General features: G+C 37.8%; 1 protein-coding gene across 1 annotated transcript in view; it reads left to right on the forward strand.

The window, feature by feature from the left end:
- Lim1 (LIM homeobox 1) overlaps nt 1–22,910 on the forward strand; it is a 68,185-nt gene extending 45,275 nt beyond the window's left edge. Inside the window, exons 2-3 of the mRNA XM_065238713.1 lie at nt 22,201–22,465; nt 22,547–22,910. Coding sequence (XP_065094785.1) covers nt 22,201–22,465; nt 22,547–22,776 — 495 coding nt within the window. The 3' untranslated portion in view covers nt 22,777–22,910. The remainder of the gene's footprint in view (nt 1–22,200; nt 22,466–22,546) is intronic.
- The last annotated feature ends 530 nt before the right edge of the window (nt 22,911–23,440 follow it).

Raw genomic sequence — 23,440 nt, forward strand, 5'->3', positions numbered from 1 at the left:
CGAGTTTCGTTCAAACGTGTTGTGGAAGATATACGGATACAAACCTACCTTCGCCAAAGTTGTTGTGCCACTTTTAAATGGATAGCTGGATGGAAAATGGTACGGCCTAGCTGCTGCTGCTGTTGGACGCGGTTGTAGTGAATTCTTAAATGGATTTTGAATTTGCCGTTTTTGAAGAGAAAACTATTTCGAAAGCTTTCATTTACTTTCAACAATAAATGAGAAAGTCTAATTTTCCAAAACATTGTTTGGAAACAACACAGTTCGAAAAAGTAGTGTAAATTTCCGTTCAGTATGATGCACATAAATGGAGCGTCACATATCATATAAGTTTACATTATATATCATGTAAAGTTCTGAGACATTTTGTGCAATGTAGCAAATATTGTATACAAAAGCCCATTGTTGTAAACAACATTGTTTACAAATTGCTCGGTTGCGTGAAATGAATTACAAGTTTACGTGAATGAATGTTTAAATTACTAGTAAAATTCTGAATTTTTAACTGTGTAGCTTTCAAGATCATAAGAGGCTAACTGCATTGATGGATTCTCTTCATCGACTTTTTTCTTTGAGGACCAAACATAAATCACATTTTTGACCATTTTTGTAATATCTTTGGAAATTTTCAACTGATTTCTGATGTTGTTCTGATCTTGTTTCAAAGGATATTAGTTCCCCTTTCTAATGGTTTGATTGGTTATGTCACATGGTGGTTATAAAAACAGCTAGCATAAACAACATACTAAAGAAAAGTTGATAATAAAACCTTTCCAACACTAGAACACGGACGAAAAACCCAAACAAATTTATTTTTGAAAAATTATCGAGCTCATTTTCAGTTTGGTGCTCGAAGAATTAATAACTCATCTGGACTACTGTCTCTTGCTGGTACTTTTGCTAGCCAATATACAGCACAGTATAGGAAAACTATCGGAAAATCATTAAAATAGTGAATTTGGTGTTCTATCAAAGAATGGCAAAATGCAAACCTATCAATTAGGTGCCATACATTACTTATTACGCGAAATGGAGGAAAAATGTAAGCCCCTTCTCTCTTTTCGTCTTGGTTTTCTTCATATCCAAAATGCATTTCTTTCATAGAATCTTACACCGCCCCGCTATTCTTAGAGCGTGTCACAATAAATGTATCACCCCTTATAGCAGCTGCAAAATTGTTCTATAATTGATATTTCTGGATGAACATTTCAAAAGTTTGTGAGAAATCGACGATAGAATTGAAAAATATCAGTTACCGATATTCGAATCCGACATTCATTCAATTTTCATAAACTATAAATAATAAACAGAAATAAATCAAATGAGAAGAATTTAAGCAATATTGGGCTTGTTTTATATTGCCTGTATACGGTAGATTCATATTTAAGATACTTATGGCAAGTACTGCAGAAAACGGACATATAATTTAAGGTAACATATTATTAAGTTTCGTTTCTCCGATACATTTTATCCTTAAGTAATCTTAAATTGAGCTCTCTAAGAATATATTTTAATGTTAATAGCAAAACTTTTCGAGAAAAAAAGTTTTATTACCCTACGTCACAGAATCAAACTTCGAACACTTTTCTTTGAGGAGATTAAAATTTCGGATAGAACATATTAAAATTTCTGACATTGGTACGTACGGTAGCAATCACTGTATAATGTAATTGCATTCGTTTATTATACCTTCGTTACATTCAAATTTATGCTTAAGTTCGTTTACTCTTATGAAATTATTAAATAAATGAATAAAACTGTCTTGTAAGTTAAAAAAAAAGGATTCATATTTCGGACACTTTACTTTTTATGAACGTTGGAAGGGGTGATATCTATAAAAATGGTTGTTAAACCGCGGGTTGTTTTTAAATGGGTATATCATATAGATGTAAAGGTATTTAAGATATAATTATAAAATGTTCGAAATACGAATCAGAACGGACATTTGGTTTCATGATCCCAAAATGTAAAATATTGCCAAAGCAGGTTATTTGCTACAATAGAGTATGATTGAACAAAATTATATTATTAATAAAAAAAATGGTACAGGCTGACAATGCAATGCTATTAACAACTGTGGAAGTGCTCAAAGAACACTAAGTTGAGGGCCGGCGTAAGTTCCGAGCAGAGACGTAATAAAGCAAATAAAAAGAAGAAGAAGAAGAAGAAAAAGACGAAGAAAAAGAAGAAGAAGAAGAATAAGAAGAAGAAGAAGAAGGGTTTTTTAAAAACATTTCATCTGTCAAACTTAAGTGAAAATTCACCACATGTCTGATTCTACCCTTTTTGCAATTTTGTATAAATTAAACTATCTTAATGCGATGGTCATAAATTCATAAACAAGTAGGATTTCTTTATCGATAATAACTCAGGAAGTGGTTCACCGAATCAAGAAAAAAATATGAAATTTTATTGAGCAGGTTGAAGAAATAATTTGTGATGTTAAGCGACAACCCAATAACTATCATAAGTTAAAAATATAAAAATAAAACAACGCCCTAATCCGCTCCCAAAAACATGACCCCAGACCACAACATATTGGCCCCTTATAAAGTTCCGCATTTTATGCTGTGCTTCTTAATAATATTCAAGATTTTTTACTACCGGTACTTCGACGAACAGTAAGAATTATTGCCCCAAAATCCTTGACATATTTGACTGGCTTGTCTACCTTTCTTGCTCTATTCACATGATGCTGCCGAAGATTTGCTGTTGCTCCGAGGGCTTTAAAACCTTCTCGGATGGATGACTTCCCCATCTTCAGAGTGCAAAATTTTGCATGTCTAATGATGATTTAATGCTTGCGTTCTTCCGAGAAAGGAGGCGCGTAAAACTCATATTATTTTGACAGCCTATAATAACGATCGATAAATTATGTGCTCCAGGGTACGTTATCGTAGCCAGGGCCATGCTTACACTCTCTTTCATCTCCATGATCGATTCACCGCTACGTAAGAACAGCAACAGGAGCATTAAAAACAGCCACCCCATCTGACAACAAATGAATGCCTTCTGTTGATGTTTCTCAACCAATTCTGTCCTGTCTCATGTCTCTGACCCAAATGGTCGCCTATCGGTTACTGGCATGCTCTCAGCTATCATCACCTGATCGCCCACCCCTACACCGAAATCATTCCGACAATAAACAGTAACAGAAAACCTGGAGGGATGATTATCATATAGTTTTTGTTTATTTTTTATACAATTGATTGATTTATCAAGACCACCGCAATAGAGCAACGCAAAAAGCTTCAAGTTTTGTCTGACTAAGGTGAGGTAATTTCATCATTTTTTACTACTAACTGAAAACCGGACTAAAGCACACCATGTGTGTTGATGATAATTCAATAATTATATTGTTTCTTCGGGCATCAACAATTGAATGTAACGTTCCTCACAGAAAAGGTACACAAAACCCATGGGTTGTAAAAAAAACCAGAATGAATCCACCTATGGTGAGATCTAACTCCTACTAATGAAAATTCGGACAAAGTGCTCATACAATTTAATATAATAAATAAAATTTCAAAATATTCAATAGCGTTCTATGGGACCATGACACCTTTCATTTGGTAGTTGTTGTGTCCAATTTGGTGCATGCACACACGCACGCATTTTCCGATCTAGTCGAGCTGATTCGAATGGTATATGACACTCGAATTGAAAGTCGGTTTTCCGTGCGATATGTATACCCTTCTTTGTAAGAAGTGTAAAAATGTACAACGGAATCCATGGAGTGATATAAGCAAACTGTTCCGACTTGTTTCAGATCGGTGTGTTGTTACCTTGAAGGCATGTATCTGGACGCCTCAGGCTTCCACCCATACCTCGACAGGGGGAAGATTCGAGCTGCGCACTGTGATGTTGTCTGGCGTGTTGGAAACAGTGACATGTGTCGGTTACGCCCCTATCAACAGGATATCGATGTTTGAAGCCGCTCGGTTTCGTGGTCGTCCGTACTCGTCGCGATTCTCTCTGGCATTTTTTGTTTGTTTTGTTTTCCGTTCCACAAACTGTGCCGTCTGGCTTTATAGCATTGCACGCGGCATATTATACACAGACCGCACGTCAAATCATGATGTAGAAATTTCCAAAATTGCTCTAAATTTGCAAAAAAAAAATATGTTATCGGAGTATTTGCCTCACTAAACAACATATTATAGATTATAGTTGAAACCAGCAATAGTTTTAGCGAGCGAAAAAGATTTTGGACCAGTTCCATCAAAACCTATGCAATATGTTTTACCATTTTCTTTTACAATACTGAAATGCCTGTACCGGTCATATTCATGCGCTCAACGTGAATTATATGTCAAATGTTTAAGTTTTATTATTTTGTTTTGAACCTAAGGGATTGAGCCGAAATATGTTTTGTTCTCGAATCGTTGTTTTTTGGTTGTGTTGTTGTGAATCGGTGGTCAGATTTTGTTGGTTTCATATCTTGTGCGTCATAATTTCTCTGATTGCATGATTTTTGGTAATTTTTTTGATCACGATCGTTTTGCAGGTGCACACCAAGCGCGTGCTCTCACATTTTCCTTTGTTGCCTAGTATGGCTTCGATCATACGTGATCTTTTATTTGTTTGTTAGATGATCAACACATTGCAGATTTTAGATTGGCCTTTGGATGATCGGAGTGTACGATTGGGGTTGGTGATGAAAGTGTCGACCGGAAGATAGTGAACATTATATGGACAAATTGTTAATCGTTTCACACTATCGTGCAGCTTTTTAGGCACAGATGTTATACAACTGGATGAATTGATTTAAATTATTTAAATTTATTTTCGGCTCTTCGATGTTGGAAAATCTTTAGATTTATATATCTGATTGCAAGCACGTGGCCGGTGCCTTTATTGATCCTTACATATTTGAAATCACTGAAACTTGTACAGTGAGAATAAACGGCCACTCCCAGTCAATCATTCAGTTGATATGTGCAGTCAGTCTAAGCTATGTTAAGTTAAGCTGTTTTGAACTTGATGGACTGAACCTGCATGAAGTATCAGTAATTTTAATTAAAACACTTCTTATTCGACTACAATTTTTCTAATGTTTATTTCTTAAAGTTCAATAAACCAAATAAGCAGTAGTTTTTTTTTTGTTTTTTTTTTATTCTCGGCTCTAAATGTACTGTAGTCCAAAAAAGGAACATAAGTTAGATTTTTTTTTTCATTTTCCAATTTTTTTTGGTTTTATGTTTGGAGGCCAACAGTCTTGTCTTCTCAATTATTAAATACAAAAATGCTAAAATTACGTTTTAAGCTGATTAAAAGAATAATATTTTGACAAGAAAGGAAACAAAAAAAAAATACAACTGATGAGTGAGCCTGTGCTTCGAGAAATTACGATTTGAAATATAGTGGCCAAACAATAAGCGTTTTATTTAAATTACTCTATTCGGAGACGAGCCAGCCAACGGCTGAAAGTCTCCTTAATAAAGATATATAAAAAAAAAAATAAATTACTCTAACTTCATGCTGTTTCAGCCCATGAATCTCTTAATAATACTTAACCAGCTTTTTGAACTTTTGTCGAGAGACAAATAATCAATATGTACTTTAATATGAGCGGTTGCGTACTTTGAATAAAATCCGATACACTCAACCCTTTTTTACGCGGGTGTATTTTTCCAATTTTCTTTTTCTGTGGTGAAGTTAGAAAATTTCTGTAGATACCATATTTTTCTATAATTCTTTTTCTCATATTAAGAAACCAGTTGCATCAAGTTTGGTGTTATTTGTACATCAAAAAAAGCACAATGAGACCGCGGAAAAAAGGGTTGGGTGTATTTTTAATTGGTATTAAATATTGCTGAAATCATAATTAGAAAAATACACGGGTTGAATTTTACAATACATAACTAATTAGAATCTCCGGCGGAGCGCATCGCATGTGAGGTTAACACTCGATGCAGCCCGTAAATAGCACCAAATGACCCGTAGTTCGTGCAACGCAGAGGCAGCTTCAGCATGACATTACTACGAAGCGGCCAGGATTGAATATTTAGATTGATTTGAACACAACCCACAATCGATTCTTCCCTGTAGAGTGTCGGCGATAGTCAAAGCTCTGCTAGTGTCCCTGCCAGCGTTGAAAAAGATCGCGATATTTCACGAAGTCCATCAAGGGAAAAGTTCGCGAGTCGTAGTGAGTTTTCGTAAACTATTCTATCACTGGTCCCATCTAACTCGGAGAGGTTCTAAGTTTATCAGTTGGTCACGGCTCTCGTAGCTGGGCAGACGACGTGTATCTCTCCAAGGCTGCGCATACCCGAGCAGGAGAAAATAATTTATAAATATGAATACCAAAGAATAATACCAAAAATATGCACCCAAAATACTTTCTAAATAACACAAATTGAGACTTGGATGCCAAAAGAATACATGCGTCGCATCTTTTTGATATTGCATTCGCTTAATTTGGTATTGGGCTGATATTGTGGGACATTTTGTTTTAGTATTATTCTTTGGTATTTCACCTCTCACCATACCAATTTGAGTTATCGAGATATTCGTTCCTGCTTGAGAATCGAAGTGCAAAACGAAGAAAGTGACGTTGAACAGATTCAATTCTCTCGGCACCGTTGTTGTACTTCGGATTCCAAACATTAAAGATATTATAAACAGTAAATATCGATCATAGCTTAATACAGTCGGCTGCTTTATTCGTTAGAACATTATGCCAGAGCACTTGGCTGGGTCCGTTCGATTTAAGGAACACCAAATAGCAAAAACCTTTAGCTGAGGTTTAGGTAACAAGATTTTGAGGTCATATGCATACGATAATCAGGGTCCTTCGATAACCAAATGTACGTCGTTGAACTAGAGTAGAAATATCAACGGCCCCAAATGACTTCCCTGCGGATGTGGCGCAGAAGCTAGCTGTCCGGTAATTTAATATAGCAACAATTATTTGGCAATCAGTGATACCAACGTAACCTACTGAGAAGATTACCCCTCACACCAAGTCTGTCGAGTTTAGCAATCGAAACGACATGATTCAACTTTTCGAACGCCGTGGATAGGTCGGTATTATATAACGTCCGTCTGAACCCATAATGTACCATGTGAGGCACAGCAGATTGGTGGTTGTAGAGTAACCGCAAGTAAACCCGTGTTGATCAGCATTCAGATATAGGTTGCAGTTAGAGAGGAACTGTGCCATCACAACATGCTTGAAAAGTTTTGAAACAGAACTCAAACGAGCCGTGGTCGTCGGTCAATCTCTCATCTGAGAATACGCTGTCAAACTTATCCGAAAACAAACGACAGCTCTCCTGGGGGTGGAAGCGACTTAAACGTTCAACTTAAACGAATTAAAGTGACAACCAAACAATGGTGATGATGAACTTGCTTTACTAGTGGAGATGGTGCCATGGTTCCAGCGCCGCCGGGATGTTCTTAGGCATAACATCTCTGATCACGCCTTCCTTCGAAAGGGAAGTAAAGCCGTTGATCCCCGGTTCATGAGTTGATGAGTCGATATGTAGGGTCCAGGTGTGGGAGCTGCATCCCTGGTGTCGGTAGCATTGGTGCTCAGTACGGAAAACAAGATCGACGGAAAAAAAATCAAGGGAAAAAAGGAACTGAATTGAACGGCGTCCTGAGCGCTGAAGAAACAGAAATCTAAAATTCGATTGTTTTCCTTGCCGGAGTCATGGTTGATTTGAGGTAGTGTTGCTGCACTATAGTCAACCAGAAGGCTAACATATACTTTATGCGAAAGCCGCTGTGAGTTGGTTTCCAGGAAACGCCAGCTTGAAGTCACCCAGAACGATTAACTCATCAATTGGTGTCGCACTCTCCATTATGGTGAAAACGGATCGAAAATGGGTTTCTATTAGTTCGTTATCACGCACCAGTTCAGGTGCAATATACACCGTACATATGTTATAGGGAATCACTCAGTTCTACGATCACCCCACACAGTTCCAAATGACATTTTCAATAACTCTCGCTTTCAAACTGGAACGAACTGCCACGACAACACCACCTTCAGTAGATTTCTGACTGTTGTTCGGATTTATTTCGCAGAAAAAAACCTCATTTTCGGATCCGACTGCCTGGTTGGAAAGCGTTTGAGAATCGAGCCATGTCACAGAGTTACAGATAATTTGTCTACAATACACAAACAAGTTTTAGATTATCCCCCAATGCCCAGAATTTATCCGCACTAAACATTATTGGGACGAAATAGGACGACCAGATCAAAATAAGTACATTCCTAAAAGCAATTGGTTAAAGATAATGCTAGAAGCTACAAAAACCTGGTCGAATCTATGTAACGACACGTTAACCGTTCGAACACGGTGATGGATTAATCAGTTTTCATGAAAATCGGGGTTTTCTTCACCGTTTCGTTTTAAAATATTCTATCGGGGGTCAATTCTGTCTTTACGCGATTGTTATTTGTCCGTATTTTTGACCGTGTGATCTCTGTCCCACAACGAGTGCCAATCACCAACAAGCGTCAATCACCAATTGGTCACTGACGGCAATTGACACCTACATCCTATCGAACCCACCAACACATGGGCCGGGATCAACGGATGTACTTCCCTTCCGTAATCCGATATTTTGTGGCCTCAGGAAATTCACAGCTGGAGAAAATTTCCATCTCGAAAGATTTCCTCAACCGGACTGAGAATTAAACCCACCGCCACCTCATTGGCAATACCTTGCCTTTACTGACTAGCCTATCTGAAATATCTGTACTCATCCTTCTTTCTTTTAACGTGAAGCTTTTTACATTTCGATGTTTCTATTAATACCGAAAAATTATATAAAAAATCATGGAGAATCTGTTTTTTTTTCCTGTGATTCTTAAGAAAATTCAAGTGCAAAAACATGTTTCTACATCGTTATGATAAAAAGTTGGGAATGAAATACCGCAAAACCATACCTTACAATTTTATTTTTTACCCAAATTTTTAAAATTATGAAATAGAAATCTTTATTCAATAGTTTTAGAAAATTATTAAGAGCCAAAACCGCCCTGTGCACCAACATTTATCACAGAATATACCCAATGCATGCATATGGTGCTAAATTATGGGAAAAAAATGATTTTGTACCATTAAAACGATAAAATGCTCTTTTTTTGTATTTAATCAGAGAAGCGGAGCGACGGGCGAACGTCTGACATCGAAGCTCGTTCTAGTCGCTTACCGTTCGGGGCGCTCTTCTGTGTTTGTTTGTCAGAAGAATAGTAATTTCGCATACTTCAAAGGTTCAGGGATTGAATGCTCCTTAATAACTGTAGAAATGTTAACACATAATTCCATGAATTAGAATGTGCTACATATCCCAACCTCCCCAAATATCTGTTCAATATGATCATAAACGGAATGTCATTTACCGCACAAGTTTACCAATAATCAAAATATTGTATGCGTTGTATAAGTTTGCGTGAAGAGGAATAAAAGTATACACGCATAGATGTTTACATCACGTTCGGCAACTGCCTTCGTTGGGTGTGCATGGTTCTCGGTGTCAGTGCATTTAGTTTATCAAAAGAACTTGATACAGATAATAGTTAATGGAGAATGGAATGGAAATTAAAGCCTGATACGTAGGAAGCCTTTATGGTTCCTCTACTAGAAATATGGAGTGTATCTTCAAATGTGAAAAATCAGTGAAATTCAATGTGTTGTGGAAATGCTTTGGTTCCTATAAACTCACGCAAACATATACCTAAATGCATGTAGAACAGTGCCTGAGATCATAAGAGTGCGATGTTTTTCCTTCTTATTATTCCATCCGTAAATTTCGAGCGAATACGGGCGCGTACGTTTCGAGCACGTTTTGCCGGTTTTTGTAGTGATGTACTGGTGCATTGACCTCCGAACGATTTTTGCTTCTTTTTGTTGGTGACATCGATTTTTGTTCTTGTTGTTTTATTCCATGCTGCCGCTTAATTTCATATCCATTTTGTGAAAAAATCAGATCCGCGGAAAGGAGGACGTCAAGTGAGCGTTCAAAGGAAGATTGATCAGCATCACAACAACAGCAAAGAGTTATGGAAAATTTTGAATCTTTATTAAAACCTAGTTATTTTGAATCTTTATTAAAACCTAGTCCATAACTTTTTAAGTTTAATGATTATTTTGTAGACGGTGTTTCATTGATTAATCAATCCATTGAATTGGTCGATGAACCTGACGAAATAAAACAGCCAGTTAATAGTAGTTGTAGATTTGAAGTTTTTCACCCAATTACATTAGATGAACTTAAAGTTATTTGTTTTTCATTAGGAAAATCGGCTGGAGTAGATAATGTTAATGCTAGAGTTATTCAAGATTGCTTTCATGTCATTGGCCACATCTTGCTGGACCTTATTAATGAATCATTACAAACTGGACATGTGCTACAAATTTGGAAGGAATCCTTAGTGGTCCCTATTCAAAAAGTTGCTGGAACGATTAAAGCCGAAGAGTTTCGTCCCATCAACATGTTGCACACATTAGAGAAAATTTAAGAACTTGTTGTTAAAGGCCAGCTGTTGGAGTATTTAAATAGTAATAGTTTGTTGATACCAGAACAATCGGGATATTGGGAAGGTCATTCTTGTGAAACCGCGTTGAATTTGGTATTGGCGAAGTGGAAAAATAACTTGGAGTGTAAAGATACGATTGTTGCTGTTTTTTTGGATCTTAAACGCGCTTTTGAAACAATTTCTAGGCCCTTATTGTTAAGATCAATCAAGCGCTTTGGAATTACGAGCTATTTGTCTGACAGAACTCAACGGATTGTTTTTAATGATTCTGTTTCCAGTCCCGTGGGGAATAACCTTGGAGTGCCCCAGGGAAGTGTATTAGGGTCTCTGTTATTTATTATGTATATTAATGACTTGCGACGTGTTTTACGAGTTTGCGACATTAATCTTTTTGCAGATGATACTGTGTTATTCATTGCAGCTAAGGATTTAGATGATGCCGTTTTACACTTGAATGAAGATTTGCGTTCTCTAAGTAGATGGTTGAAGTATAAGCAGTTAAAATTGAATACAAGTAAAACTAAATTTATGGTGATTTCGCGGAATCGAGTTAATGAGAACGTCTCTGTTGTAATTGATGATGAGACTATTGATCGCGTTCAGGAGATTAAATATCTTGGCGTGATTATTGATGTGTATAAGTTCAACTCTCACATTGACAATGTCATCAAGAAAATTGCCAAGAAGTATGGAATTCTATGTCGACTGAAAAACGATTTAACTATTGCCAGTAAAATACAGCTATACAAATCAATCAACTCTCCTCATCTTGACTTTTGCCCATCCATTTTATTTCTGGCCAATGTTTTTAGAATTACTTGTTATTTACACAGTTGTTTATTATTTCCCAACATGTCATTTTGCATATTTGGTTCCCTAGTTTTGTACACGACATACACTTGAAAAGGGATTATGCAAAAATTAAACGCCTCAATAGAAAAACATATCTCGCGAACGATTTGTTTGATCGAGATGGTGTCTTTGGCGAAGTTGCGGATAAGTATTGTGCCTTTCAAGAAAAAATATACACTGTAAAAAATTATTTAATATCTACAAAAAAAATTAAAATTATAAAAAAAAATATTAAAATTATTCAAATTGCATATTTTTTTTATTTTTTTTTTAAATTTACTTTGTAGTTTAGATAAAGTGCTACTCACTGACAATGTACAATTCAGGGGACTTCTTCAGTGTCTTATACTAATACTCGTATACGAGTATTAGTACAAGATACTGAAGAAGTCTGCATCAGACCTACGAGTATCTCGAAAATAGAAGCTGTGGGCAATTTAAGCACTGAGAACTTTTTTGTTGTATATTGAATTTGTTTTAATATTAACACTATTTCAAAGACATTCGATCACTGTTGGTAGTATTTTTGAAAATAGTACCTTTTTCGGTAATTCATTTTTTTTGTTTATGAATTGCCCAGCAAATACACATTGTCAGTGAGTAGCTTACTTACTAGTATTCACAACATACAGGGCACCATTACGGAGCATGAGATTAGATCAAATTATTCGCAGTTTTACTTGCCCAAGCCCCCGGCTGGGTAAGGGATAGAGAAAGACGCACATACTCACACACCCACACCCACTCACACACCCACACCCACTCACACACCCACACCCACTCACACACCGACACCCACTCACACACCCACACCCACTCACACACCCACACCCACTTACACACACACACACACAAACACACACACACAAACACACACACACACACACACACTCACACACACACACACACACACACACACACACACACACACACACACACACACACACACACACACACACACACACACATACACACACACACACACACACACACACACACTTACACACACACACACACACACACACACACACACACACACACACACACACACACACACACACACACACACACACACACACACACACACACACACACACACACACACACACACACACACTCACACACACACACACACACACACACACACACACACACACACACACACACACACACACACACACACACACACACACATACACACACATACACACACACACACACACACACACACACACATATACACACATACATACACACACACACACACACACACACACACACACACACACACACACACACACACACACACACACACACACACACACACACACACACACACACACACACACAATAAAAAGAAATACTCTAGGGGGGTTCGGGGGGAATAGTGGCTAGAAGCGAGTAAGGTTTTAGTGGTTAAGAGTGCCAGAAGGAGAACGCAACGCAACACACTGACAGGCCGGGCTTTTGAAGCTTTCCTTACTATAAAAAAAAACACACACACACACAGAGACACGCACGCGCATAGATGTTTACATCATCAGTAATATTCAGATTTTTTTTGGTGTACTGTAAGATATGTTGAAATAAAAATCGCCTAAGATTAGCTTCCGAATGGCTCGAGTAATTCAATCATTGAATGTGATTATTTTAATCTTTTTTTTTCACGATCATCTTAACCCCTAATCTCCGATAGAAAGATACACCATCTTTGCAATAAAAATCTCAGCTTTAGTTTTCCAGTAAAAGACCACATCACGTTGGTCTGACTACATTTTCATGAGTTTTGTTTCGTTTTTCGTTTTGCTTCTATACGCATATCACTCTGGCTATAATTTTGCTTCATCGAATTGCCCATCATCATGCTGTCTATCTGTTTTTCTCTATCTCATGCACAGAGGCTCGCCAGTCCATGCAGTACTGGGCGGCAGCGGCGGCAGTCTTGAGTTACAAGACATCATGACCCCGTGCGCAGAGCTCACCGTTTCTTGTGAGTTGCGATGGACATGCAGGCCTGACAAATGAGCAAGAGTGAGAGAATTCTGTGGTCGGTCTCACTATACTAAACAGGAGGTGGTCCGACGGGAAATTCGTTACGCCACAAGAGCATGAAACGCTGCTCTGTGCGGTCGACAGTGGCAACGAGTGGCAGCAACTATGTTCGTTGTTGCTACAGTTTCTCGTCCTACCTTATGAGGGGATGTAGGATGATATTTCAACTTTTGTCTGTTTTCGAGCCCAATCTGTACATAAGCCATGCAAGTTTCCCTTTGATAGACTGTCGATGAAAGGTAACATCAAAGCAGCCAGTACCAATTTCTCCTTAGCAAGGCTTCTTTTGTACTAACCTCAACTAAAGATTGGTTACTGAGATGGTTGGGATGGAAACCGTGTCCACCCCTACCGCGCCCGTACGCATGGTCCTTTCAAGTTATAAAGTTCCAGCTGATGATGATGATGGCGACTATGGCGTCGCATCCTATCGGCAGTCGTAGTCGTAGCTAATCATGTTTCGATGACTAAGCGAAATGTGCGCCTTCTCGACATCGGAGCGTGTATACGATTTTGTTATTGCTTTGTTATTGTTTTCATTCATTTTATTACGTGTTTTGGTACAATGTCCGACGGTACAGTATTAACACAAAACGTTAAGCCAATGTTGCTTCGATAGAAACAGTGTAGGATTTACAAAAGTAGTAGGTATACACATTAATTTTTTTTGCCGACATTCCAACAGCCGAGTAGTTCTGCAATTTATTTTGCTGAGATTCAGTAAAACAATGGCCGAGACTCAGCTAACAAACAGATATTTTGCAAAGATATCAGCAAAAGTAAATGCAGAGGTAATCGGCTGGTTGAGATTTTACCGAGCTAGATTGAGTGTGACATTCCAGAACATTGACATATCATCATGCATTAAGACGTATCGCATTAACAAATAAATAAGTTTCTGTTTTTAAAACAAATGAAGATAATTTATACATCTACCGACAGACCGTCAACATTCAATTATGCGAATAAATAAAATTTATTTTGATGTGTACTTAAAAACTTATAACTACTGTAAAGTTGATTTCGCAATTTAATAATTCTGTTAACAAGTTGTTTTTTTAAACTTTTTGTGTAGACAAAATTGGAAAAAAAGAAAACATATTCAAGATCCCGATGAAATATTTCAGTAGCATTATCAAAATGACGAGAATAGTCACCTCTTTCAAATAATAGAGATTTCGCAGGGCTGGTAGCAGGTCACTTTTTAGTGACTTGGTTACTATTTTCAAGTCAGTCACTAAAAAGTCCCTTTTTTATCAATAAGTCACTTAAGTCACTACTTCTTAAAATATAGTCACTAAAGTCACTTTTGTACAACCAGTGTTGAGAGTAAAAAATGTTACTTTCAAAACTCACATCAAATCACAGCTTGATTTGGTAACAAATATGTGTTAGAAAGATTCATTAAAAATCCGTGTGTAAAGTCTGACAAGAAGAGGCGCGAACAGATAGAAACTTTAACTGTGAATTGATGTTGACGGAATCACTAATATTTTGATTTTTCTTATCTCGAAATTGTCATAAACCTTCAGAGGTTTCGAAATAAGTTCTAGACCCAATATTCTGGTTATTTAACATTGAGATCTTGAATGTTTTTCAAGCCTATAATGTCAAAAAATGGTCCATGATTTTTTTTAAAACTCTCGGCATTTGTTCAAAGGCCAGAAATTTGAATAATCTTTATATAGTTTTAGTATTTGTGCAATCGGCACAATCCTCGTACAAATAATCATGTCACAGAATCTTGAGTTCCTTTGTAAGCATGTATTATATTGTATTTTGTCCATATATTCCGGTAATATGGAAACAACAAATTTCCAGGTCCAGTTCTTAAAAAACAAACAGCTCTAAAAATGTATCCATAAATCTCTATATTTTCACGATCGAGATTTTAAGTCCTAGACGCATTCACATTTTTGTTAATGTCCGTGATCAGTCCATCTGGGAAAATTTTCCTCATGCCATAATAATGAAAAAAATTTCTTAAACTGTGATCTACAAAAGTTGTCTAGGTAGCAGAGTTGCGTTTTTTTTTTCTATGAGGTGTTATAGAAGACTCTATTCTTGGGAGCAAAGTAAAAAGACGACCAGTCCGATATAGCGACTACAAAGAAGAGAAGGACACTCACAATGCAAAATACGAAATAATGCAGTGGAATCAAGACCGCTACAAGCGTTACACGTACTTGACAAACCGTGTTCATAAATCATACTAAGTACTGATAGTCTAGTGGTCAAAGTATGGGTTTAATGTTCTCAAGGTTCTTGGTTCGAATCCAGTCTGATGCTTTATTTTATTATTTCTACATTTTTTGGTTAAAAGTTTAACCCATGAATTTAGCTCATGATTTGAACTCGGATGATTCATGATTTTGGGAATGTTTTTTTTTGCTGCGTTACGCAAAAGTTGCTCATGACATCATGAATATTATTCATGGTGTATTTTCATAACAAGAAAATACGCTGTGTTCATGAAATCATGCATCATTTTTCTCATTTCGAAGATCGGATTTTTTCCCGTGTAATTCAGATATATGTACATTTAATTCTAGACTGCAGTTTTTCATGTTGCGAAACGCATCGCTTCATCGGTATCCTAAATACGGTCCTAAAATTGTGAAAATTTGTCTAAATCCGTGACTTTGAACATTCGTGATCTAATCGCCAATTCGCGATCTGCGTCTAATATCAACTTAGTATATTTTTTGTTTAAAAAAACGAGGTAGACAAAAGAGTGCAGTGAGGAAATGGAGGTTAGAATTAGACCGTACTCAAATTTGTTTTATTTTTAAAAAGCATGACAAATGCGCACGATGCATAAAATTTCTCACAGTGGCAATCGAAAAACGGAAGATTGGAGTCATATCTTTCCGATCACTTTGTATTGTTTAAAAGTCACTATCTGGTCATTATTTTTGTTATTTTAGTCACTAAAGTCCCTACTGTTATCTCACATACCCACTACCAGCCCTGATTTCAGGGAACCCGATTTTTGTGTGTTGATATTATTCTTACAATGATTCCGTGAATAAAAATTATGATATAAAACGTACACAACTAGCGGCGCTGGTGGTGTAGTGGGAAGCATGATTACCTCTCACCCCAGCAGGCCTGGGTTCAATCCCAGTTGGCGCCACCGGGATGTTCTGAGGTATAATATCTCTGATCACGCCTTCCTTTCGTAAGGGAAGTAAAGCCGTTGGTCCCCGGTTCATGAGTTTGATGGGTCGATAGGTAGATAGATAATTATAAGACGGCTATGAATTCATCACTTTTACGGATGTTTCGGAAGACCATCCACTGCACAATGATCTCAGAGCTGTATTTAGGAAGACAAAAATGTTTGCGCCCAAAGCATCAGTTTTAGGTATATAGGTATATCAGGAAAGTCTCTTCATATGTTTGGATCGATCTTTTTATGTTAGTGAAATTAGAGTGGTCCATAAAATTTATGAATTGGTAAAATTGTTCTAAAAAGTTGTAGGCACAAAATTTCTAACTCTTATGGTTCATGAGTTATGAATTATTGTTCTAAAAAGTTGTAGACACAAAATTTCTAACTCTTATGGTTCATGAGTTATGATTTGTTTTTAAACAAGCAGTTTAGGGTGGTCCTTTACAAAACAGATATCTTTGAATATCTTTTCATACGTTCGTTTCTTAAGCGAATTGGTGTATTGAGAAGCATGATTACCTCTCACCCCAGCAGGCCTGGGTTCAATCCCAGTTGGCGCCACCGGGATGTTCTGAGGTATAATATCTCTGATCACGCCTTCCTTTCGTAAGGGAAGTAAAGCCGTTGGTCCCCGGTTCATGAGTTTGATGGGTCGATAGGTAGGGTCCAGGTGTGGGAGTTGCCTCCCTGGCGTCGGTGGTGCTTTTCGGTCACATCTCAGAATTTATATTGATAAGATATCAATGAGTGGTTTCATGAATTTACCACTTTTACTTTTGTTTTGGATCTTCCAGTGGACCATCTTGTGGCCACCAGGGTCTATATTCTGGTCACAAGTTTGAATTAATTCTGATAAGACGTCTATGCGTGGTTTTGAAAAAAAATAGCTCTAGGATCAATTTCATGAATTTTCTACTTTTACGGTTGTTCCGGATTTTACGGTGAATCATCGCGTGGTCTCCAGGGTCTATATTCCGAACACAACTTTGAACTCATTCTGATAAGAAGTCTATTAGTGGTTTCGCAAAATACGCGGAGCTTTAGGATCAGTTTCAGGTATTGACCACTTTTCCGAATGTTCCGGATCTTCTAATGGACCATCTCGTAGTCCCCAGTGTCCATGTTCCATTCACAACCCCGAATCCATTCTGATAAGGTATTTATGAGTGGTTACAAAAAAAAAAAAAACGTGGAGCACGAGGATCAGTTTAATGAAGTGACCACTTTTACAGACGGTCTGAATCGTCTAGAGGACCATCCCGTTGTCCACAGCGTTCATATTCCGATCACAACCTCGGATTCATTTTGGTAAGACGTTTATGAGTGGTTTCGAAAAATGAGGGGCTCTAGGATCAATTTCATGAATTGATCACTTTTACGGATGTTCCGGATCAACCGGTGAATAATCCCGTGGTCCGAAATAATTGTGATAGGATGCCTATGAATGGTTTTGAAAAAACTGTAGATCAGGATTAGTTTCATGAATTGACTACTTCTATGGATGTTCCGGATTTTCCGGTGGACCATCCTGTAGTGCCCAGAGTTCCGTTTTCAGTCAAAACTCCGAATTAATTGTAATAAAACGTCTATGAGCGATTTCGAAAAACACTGAGCTATAGGATCAGTTTCATGAATTGACCACTTTTAAGGATGTTTCGGATCTTCCAGTGGACGATCCTGTAGTGTGCCCAGAGTCCAAATTCCAGTCAAAACTCCGAAGTGATTGTAATAAGATGTCTATGAGCGGTTTCGAAAAAAAACACGGAGCCCTAGGATCAGTTTCATGAATTGACCGCTTTTACGGATGTTCCTGATCTTCCGATGAACCATCTCGTAGTCTCCAGAGTTCATTTTTCCGGTCACAACTCTGAATTAATTCTGATATGATGTCTATGAGTGCTATATAAAAAATCACGTAGCTCTAGGATCAGTTTAATGAATTCATTTATTTTACGGATGTTCCAGGTCTTCCAGAGGACCAGACTTCTGACTTTTCGGATGCAAAATTGTCCCAAAAGGAGGTCATCTCTCTTGTTAATAACTTTTCAGAAAACACCAGGAAGTTATCTCTTAAAATTACCCTAAAATAAGTGTTTGTCCCCAATTTGCTCTCATCCCAAATGCTACGTGTATTCGTTAATACCGGTACCTATTGTGCGGTCCCTATTAACCGCACTAAAGGAAACCTGACTGTACTTGTAAATTATCAAATTGTGATGGTTTTGTAATGTGAGCTGATTCTGCTTGTGCGTAAGTATTTATAGGCATGGACACGTCGCAACTGCACGTCTCGTTCTCTTTGGACGTACAAACGCACAAGCTGTTGCAGTTCTTTGTCGCTGATTCGACAGCCGGTGAATGCCGAAAAGATATGTCCCACTGCTAAATGGATCACTAAATTGCAAATCTTAAGACAAATGTTTCATTAGCATATATCGTCAAGCTAAGCGCAGTAGAACAGATCATCAGACCTAGAACCAGAATCAGAGCGCAGAACCATCACGTCATTACCGTCATCATCACCAAAATAATCAGTATAATCGTTGTCGTGCCCAAAGGCGGCCGACCTTTCAAGCTATGAAGACTGCATCGCATCGCGGCTCATAAAACACACAGCTTAAAGCCTAATTTCACTGCAGGGCGCTAGCTGTTCCAATGACTATAATTAACATAAAAGGCAGGAAGACTAAACACACCGACACGACCGCCGATACAGGAGATACCTATTCTATTTGATTTTGGACAGGTTGTCAGCTTTCGTTGACTTTATTTACACTCGCACCTTCAACCTGATGATCATATCGTGGGCAGTGTAGGCTCACCCTGTATGACCTTAAAACGAATTCAATAATCGAAATGGCTTGCTTTGTCGACGTTGCGTTCAACGGGTCATATTGTTCCCTACTGCCCAGTTCCCGACCATGAGCTACTTTTCAAACGGGACGAATCTTGAAGGAATATCAGATACTCATAAAAACATCAAAATTCGTTTGAATAGATCATTTCATAAAATTTTATTAACTCTTCACGAACGCTAATAACGCGCCTGATCGAGCGGGACACGGTATATGAATACTTTTCGGGACCGATCCATGATGGGTCGTAAAAAATCAGTTCCAACCAACCGCCGGATTTTTTTCTTTCTAACCTAGTGGCGGGTAAGAAGCAAGAGGGCTGGTTGGAAACTGTTCGTAACTACTTTTCCCGATTGTTATTCATTTCTCTTGCTTTCGGCTGCATCATAAAAAATGAACACCGAAAGCCACAGGCCTCGGCCGTCCGGCGTGGCAAAGCCATGAGAAAAGTAAGTGTGAAGGAGACAAAATTATTTACACGGTGAAACGAGTAGGCCACTCGGCCGGCGGGTTTGCGAGAACGACATGAATAAAACCAAGAGTAGAGAGATGTTCATTCAAAGAACCTCTGCCAACGGCGATTTACGGCGGCCCGAATCACAGTCTGGTTGTCGATAAAATTATTATAATAACAATAAAAAAGTTTGATTTGTATGACAATTTAGAAGATCGTTACCGGAGCGACGATCTGGGATTGCATATGTTCTAGTTTAACTGTTTTCAGAAGACGAAATGTGAACACACATCTTCTTATTCCTTCCACAGTACTTCTCGCCTAACTTTTCAAAAGGTTCTATCTAACATTTCACTCTTTTCGAGAAAAACGAGGTTGAAGATTGACAAAATCTTTTTTGATACTATTTTAAACCAAATCAATTTTTGACATTTTTAAGACCTTTAATAGTAAAATGCGATAGTAAAATTGAAATTGAAATTATAATCTACCCGTTCATTAACTACGTAGACAACTTTTCGGTATTCTTGACCCCCCCTCCCCATGCGTAGACAATTGTCCATATAAAAATTTTAAAATTTGTATGGGCCGTGGATAATTGTCACCCCCCCCCCCCCCCGCGGAAATAGTAGAAAAATGCTTGACATGAAAATTCCGATGTGCACAATCACATTGTTTTGGTTTGTTTGAACATTTTAGACGTTTTACTCGTATAAACACAAAGGACCGAAGTACAGATCTGCATTGTTTTGGTTTTTCTGATACTTCAGATGTTTGTCTTGGTGAACATAGTCAAACGTCTTATGTAACAGTGAAACATCGTTAATGCAAATTTGGACTTCAGACGTTTTGTTACTTTAGAATTATCTCAATTCAATTGACATTAAACTGAATGTGTGTGTGTGCATAATGTTCTTAGGTACAAATGTTGCAATGTGCATTTATAAACTCGATTTGTTTACATTTGTTACTTAGGACCTTTTGAAAAGTTCGGCGAGACTTGTTCGCTAACTATAGGCTAAAAACGCAGTCCAGTTAGTGAATTTCACTCGCTAACTGGGCTGACATCAATGAGCTGGATTACAGAGGTGAAGCAATCGGTTAAGTTGTGTGAGTAAAACCCCTGTACGGTACAAGCAATTAGTGACGTCACTACTTGCGTTTACGTTGATTTTTTGGTTTACTAATACAACAATATTTCACGATCTGCTTCACCTCTCTCTGTGACATGTCAAACGTAAAAAAAACACTGAGGGGAACTTCAATGAATTGTTTTATCGACTTTATAAAATTTAATGTGCATTGAATCGAAACAGTGTATAGTTTGATGTTGTTATTTTCACAGCATTCAATTTCGAGAGTTTAAAAGCTTAACGCTTTCGCTAAAAACGCATTCAAGTCCTGATTTAAGTGTGAAATGAAAATGATTTCAAGTTTATTTATATTATCACTTAATATTCCTTTCGAATACCCCTCACCAATTTTAACACCGAAATTCCAAACTAAACGTGACGTACACGGTAAGAAAAAAATACTCAAAATTAAGTTTAAAAAAAACTCAACGTTGGGTTCTATCATTTGAGGTCCGCCGTTGAGTGAATCAGAAAAGCGGCGTTGGTTAAAATTTACTCAACTATTGAGTAATAATAAATGAACTCAAATATAAGTTTATTTTCATTGAGGTTGCTTTTATGCGCCTTTAACCATTTCATTTTCACAAGCGTTGATAGACGAGTGGTTAACACACGGGCCCCGTAATCTCAACGTCCATGGTTCGGTTCCAGTCTGCTCCGTCTTATTATTTTTTTGTCAACTTGGTCAACGTGGATTCATGATCAGGATTACTCAAAATTGAGTTTTCTTCTTTAACTTAATTTTACCTAGCCCCACGGAAGCCACGTGATGAGTGAAAGGAACTCAATTTTGGGTACTTTTTCTTACCGTGTATATTGTTGACGTATGTCTGCTTTTTAACTGGGCTACACTGTATCATGCTGTTATGCTGTTATCATGCTTCTATTAAAAACCCCAACTCAGATTGTTTGAGTACTTCCGCGCAATTATTAATGTAGAACTTTTTGACTTTGTATATTGTGTGGAACAATGATAACCTATACGAGAAAATTAGAAATAAAATCCGAAGCTGGCAGAAATCGGATCAACGATACCAGTAGGGATGTGCCTAATGACCACTTTGCTGTAGGCATGCTTCACGATTATATCAGGACCTCTATGACATATGTATATCAATGTATAGTCGTTACTGTTCAATGGATGACAAGTATTAAAGCAGAATATTTTTTTTTTGTTACAGGTGTGGTTTCAGAACAAACGATCGAAAGAGCGAAGGTTAAAGCAGCTTACCAGCATGGGTCGAGGGCCATTCTTCGGAGGTGCTCGAAAAATGCGTGGATTTCCGATGAATTTGTCACCAGGAGGACTGGATGAACCAGGATTTCCTTATTTTGCCACCGATGGCAAGTTTGATTTTGGTTATGGTGGGCCTCCTTTTCATCCTCATGATGCGCCCTTCTTCCCTGGTCATCCTGGTGCTGGACCAATGCCTTTCAACACTCCCGGTAAGTTGAACACTTACACCCCTTAGCATGCCGAAATACTGGTCAATCAACGGTTAACGCTTAGCTTTCTCTCCTATGCAGGAGGACCAATGGATCACGCCGGACCGATCCCCATGGTGAACGAGTTTGGTGGTATAACACCGGAGACGAACTTTCTCAATCAGCCAAATGGTCCACCGGGAAATGCTGCCGCAGGTGGTGGTCCACCTGAAAATATGATCGGTGGTCCAAGGCCTGGAAGCCCTGAATTTATGACGTCTGGAAATTTTTCCGAACCTCAGAACATGCAAAACGAAGGACTGGTTTGGTAAAAATTACTAATTTTTTTTAGTACTGTTAAATGATAATTACAGGTTTAGTAATTTATTTGTTTTCGTTGAGTATTTTATAATTATTGACAAGTCTAGAGAGTGAGAAAGAAAGAGAGAGAGAGAGAGAGAGAAAATCAATAGATTGGGAAGTGGAAACAGGAGGGAAAAACATGCAATTAATTATGCCAATTTGTTTTTTTTTCTTCAATAGTAAATAACGTCTTCGTCAGGCTTTGCACCTATTTCCATCAGCAAGTAGGGGGGCATACATTAAGTACGTCACACAAAGAGCAGTAAAAATTTATCACTACCCCTTTCGTCAGGTTTTTCCTATACCTTATACAATATTTGTTACAGTTTTCTAAACCGCCCAATAGTATCACCACAGACAAACAGACGTAACTCTTTGAAAAAGTTTTTCTTGAAAACATAGTATCTCAAAACATAGGACCTCAGTAGCGACATCTTTCAGGCTTCTCGCGGAAAACAAGCTTGCTCGCTAACTCGCAAACAATATTGCATAAAAGTTCTATAGAATGTATAGAAACGTCAAAGTGATCCGATGCCAGCGCTGCGGCGAGTAGTTCGCGGAACTGATAATATTCAAATCAACCGTTAAATGCGTGAACGAAGATACACAATGAAGAGTTACGTCTGTTTGTCT

Source organism: Ochlerotatus camptorhynchus, unplaced genomic scaffold, assembly GCF_037179485.1.
Source record: "Ochlerotatus camptorhynchus isolate MF236.1 unplaced genomic scaffold, CSIRO-AGI_Acam_v1.1 ptg000909l, whole genome shotgun sequence".
Taxonomy (NCBI): Eukaryota; Metazoa; Arthropoda; class Insecta; order Diptera; family Culicidae; genus Ochlerotatus; species Ochlerotatus camptorhynchus.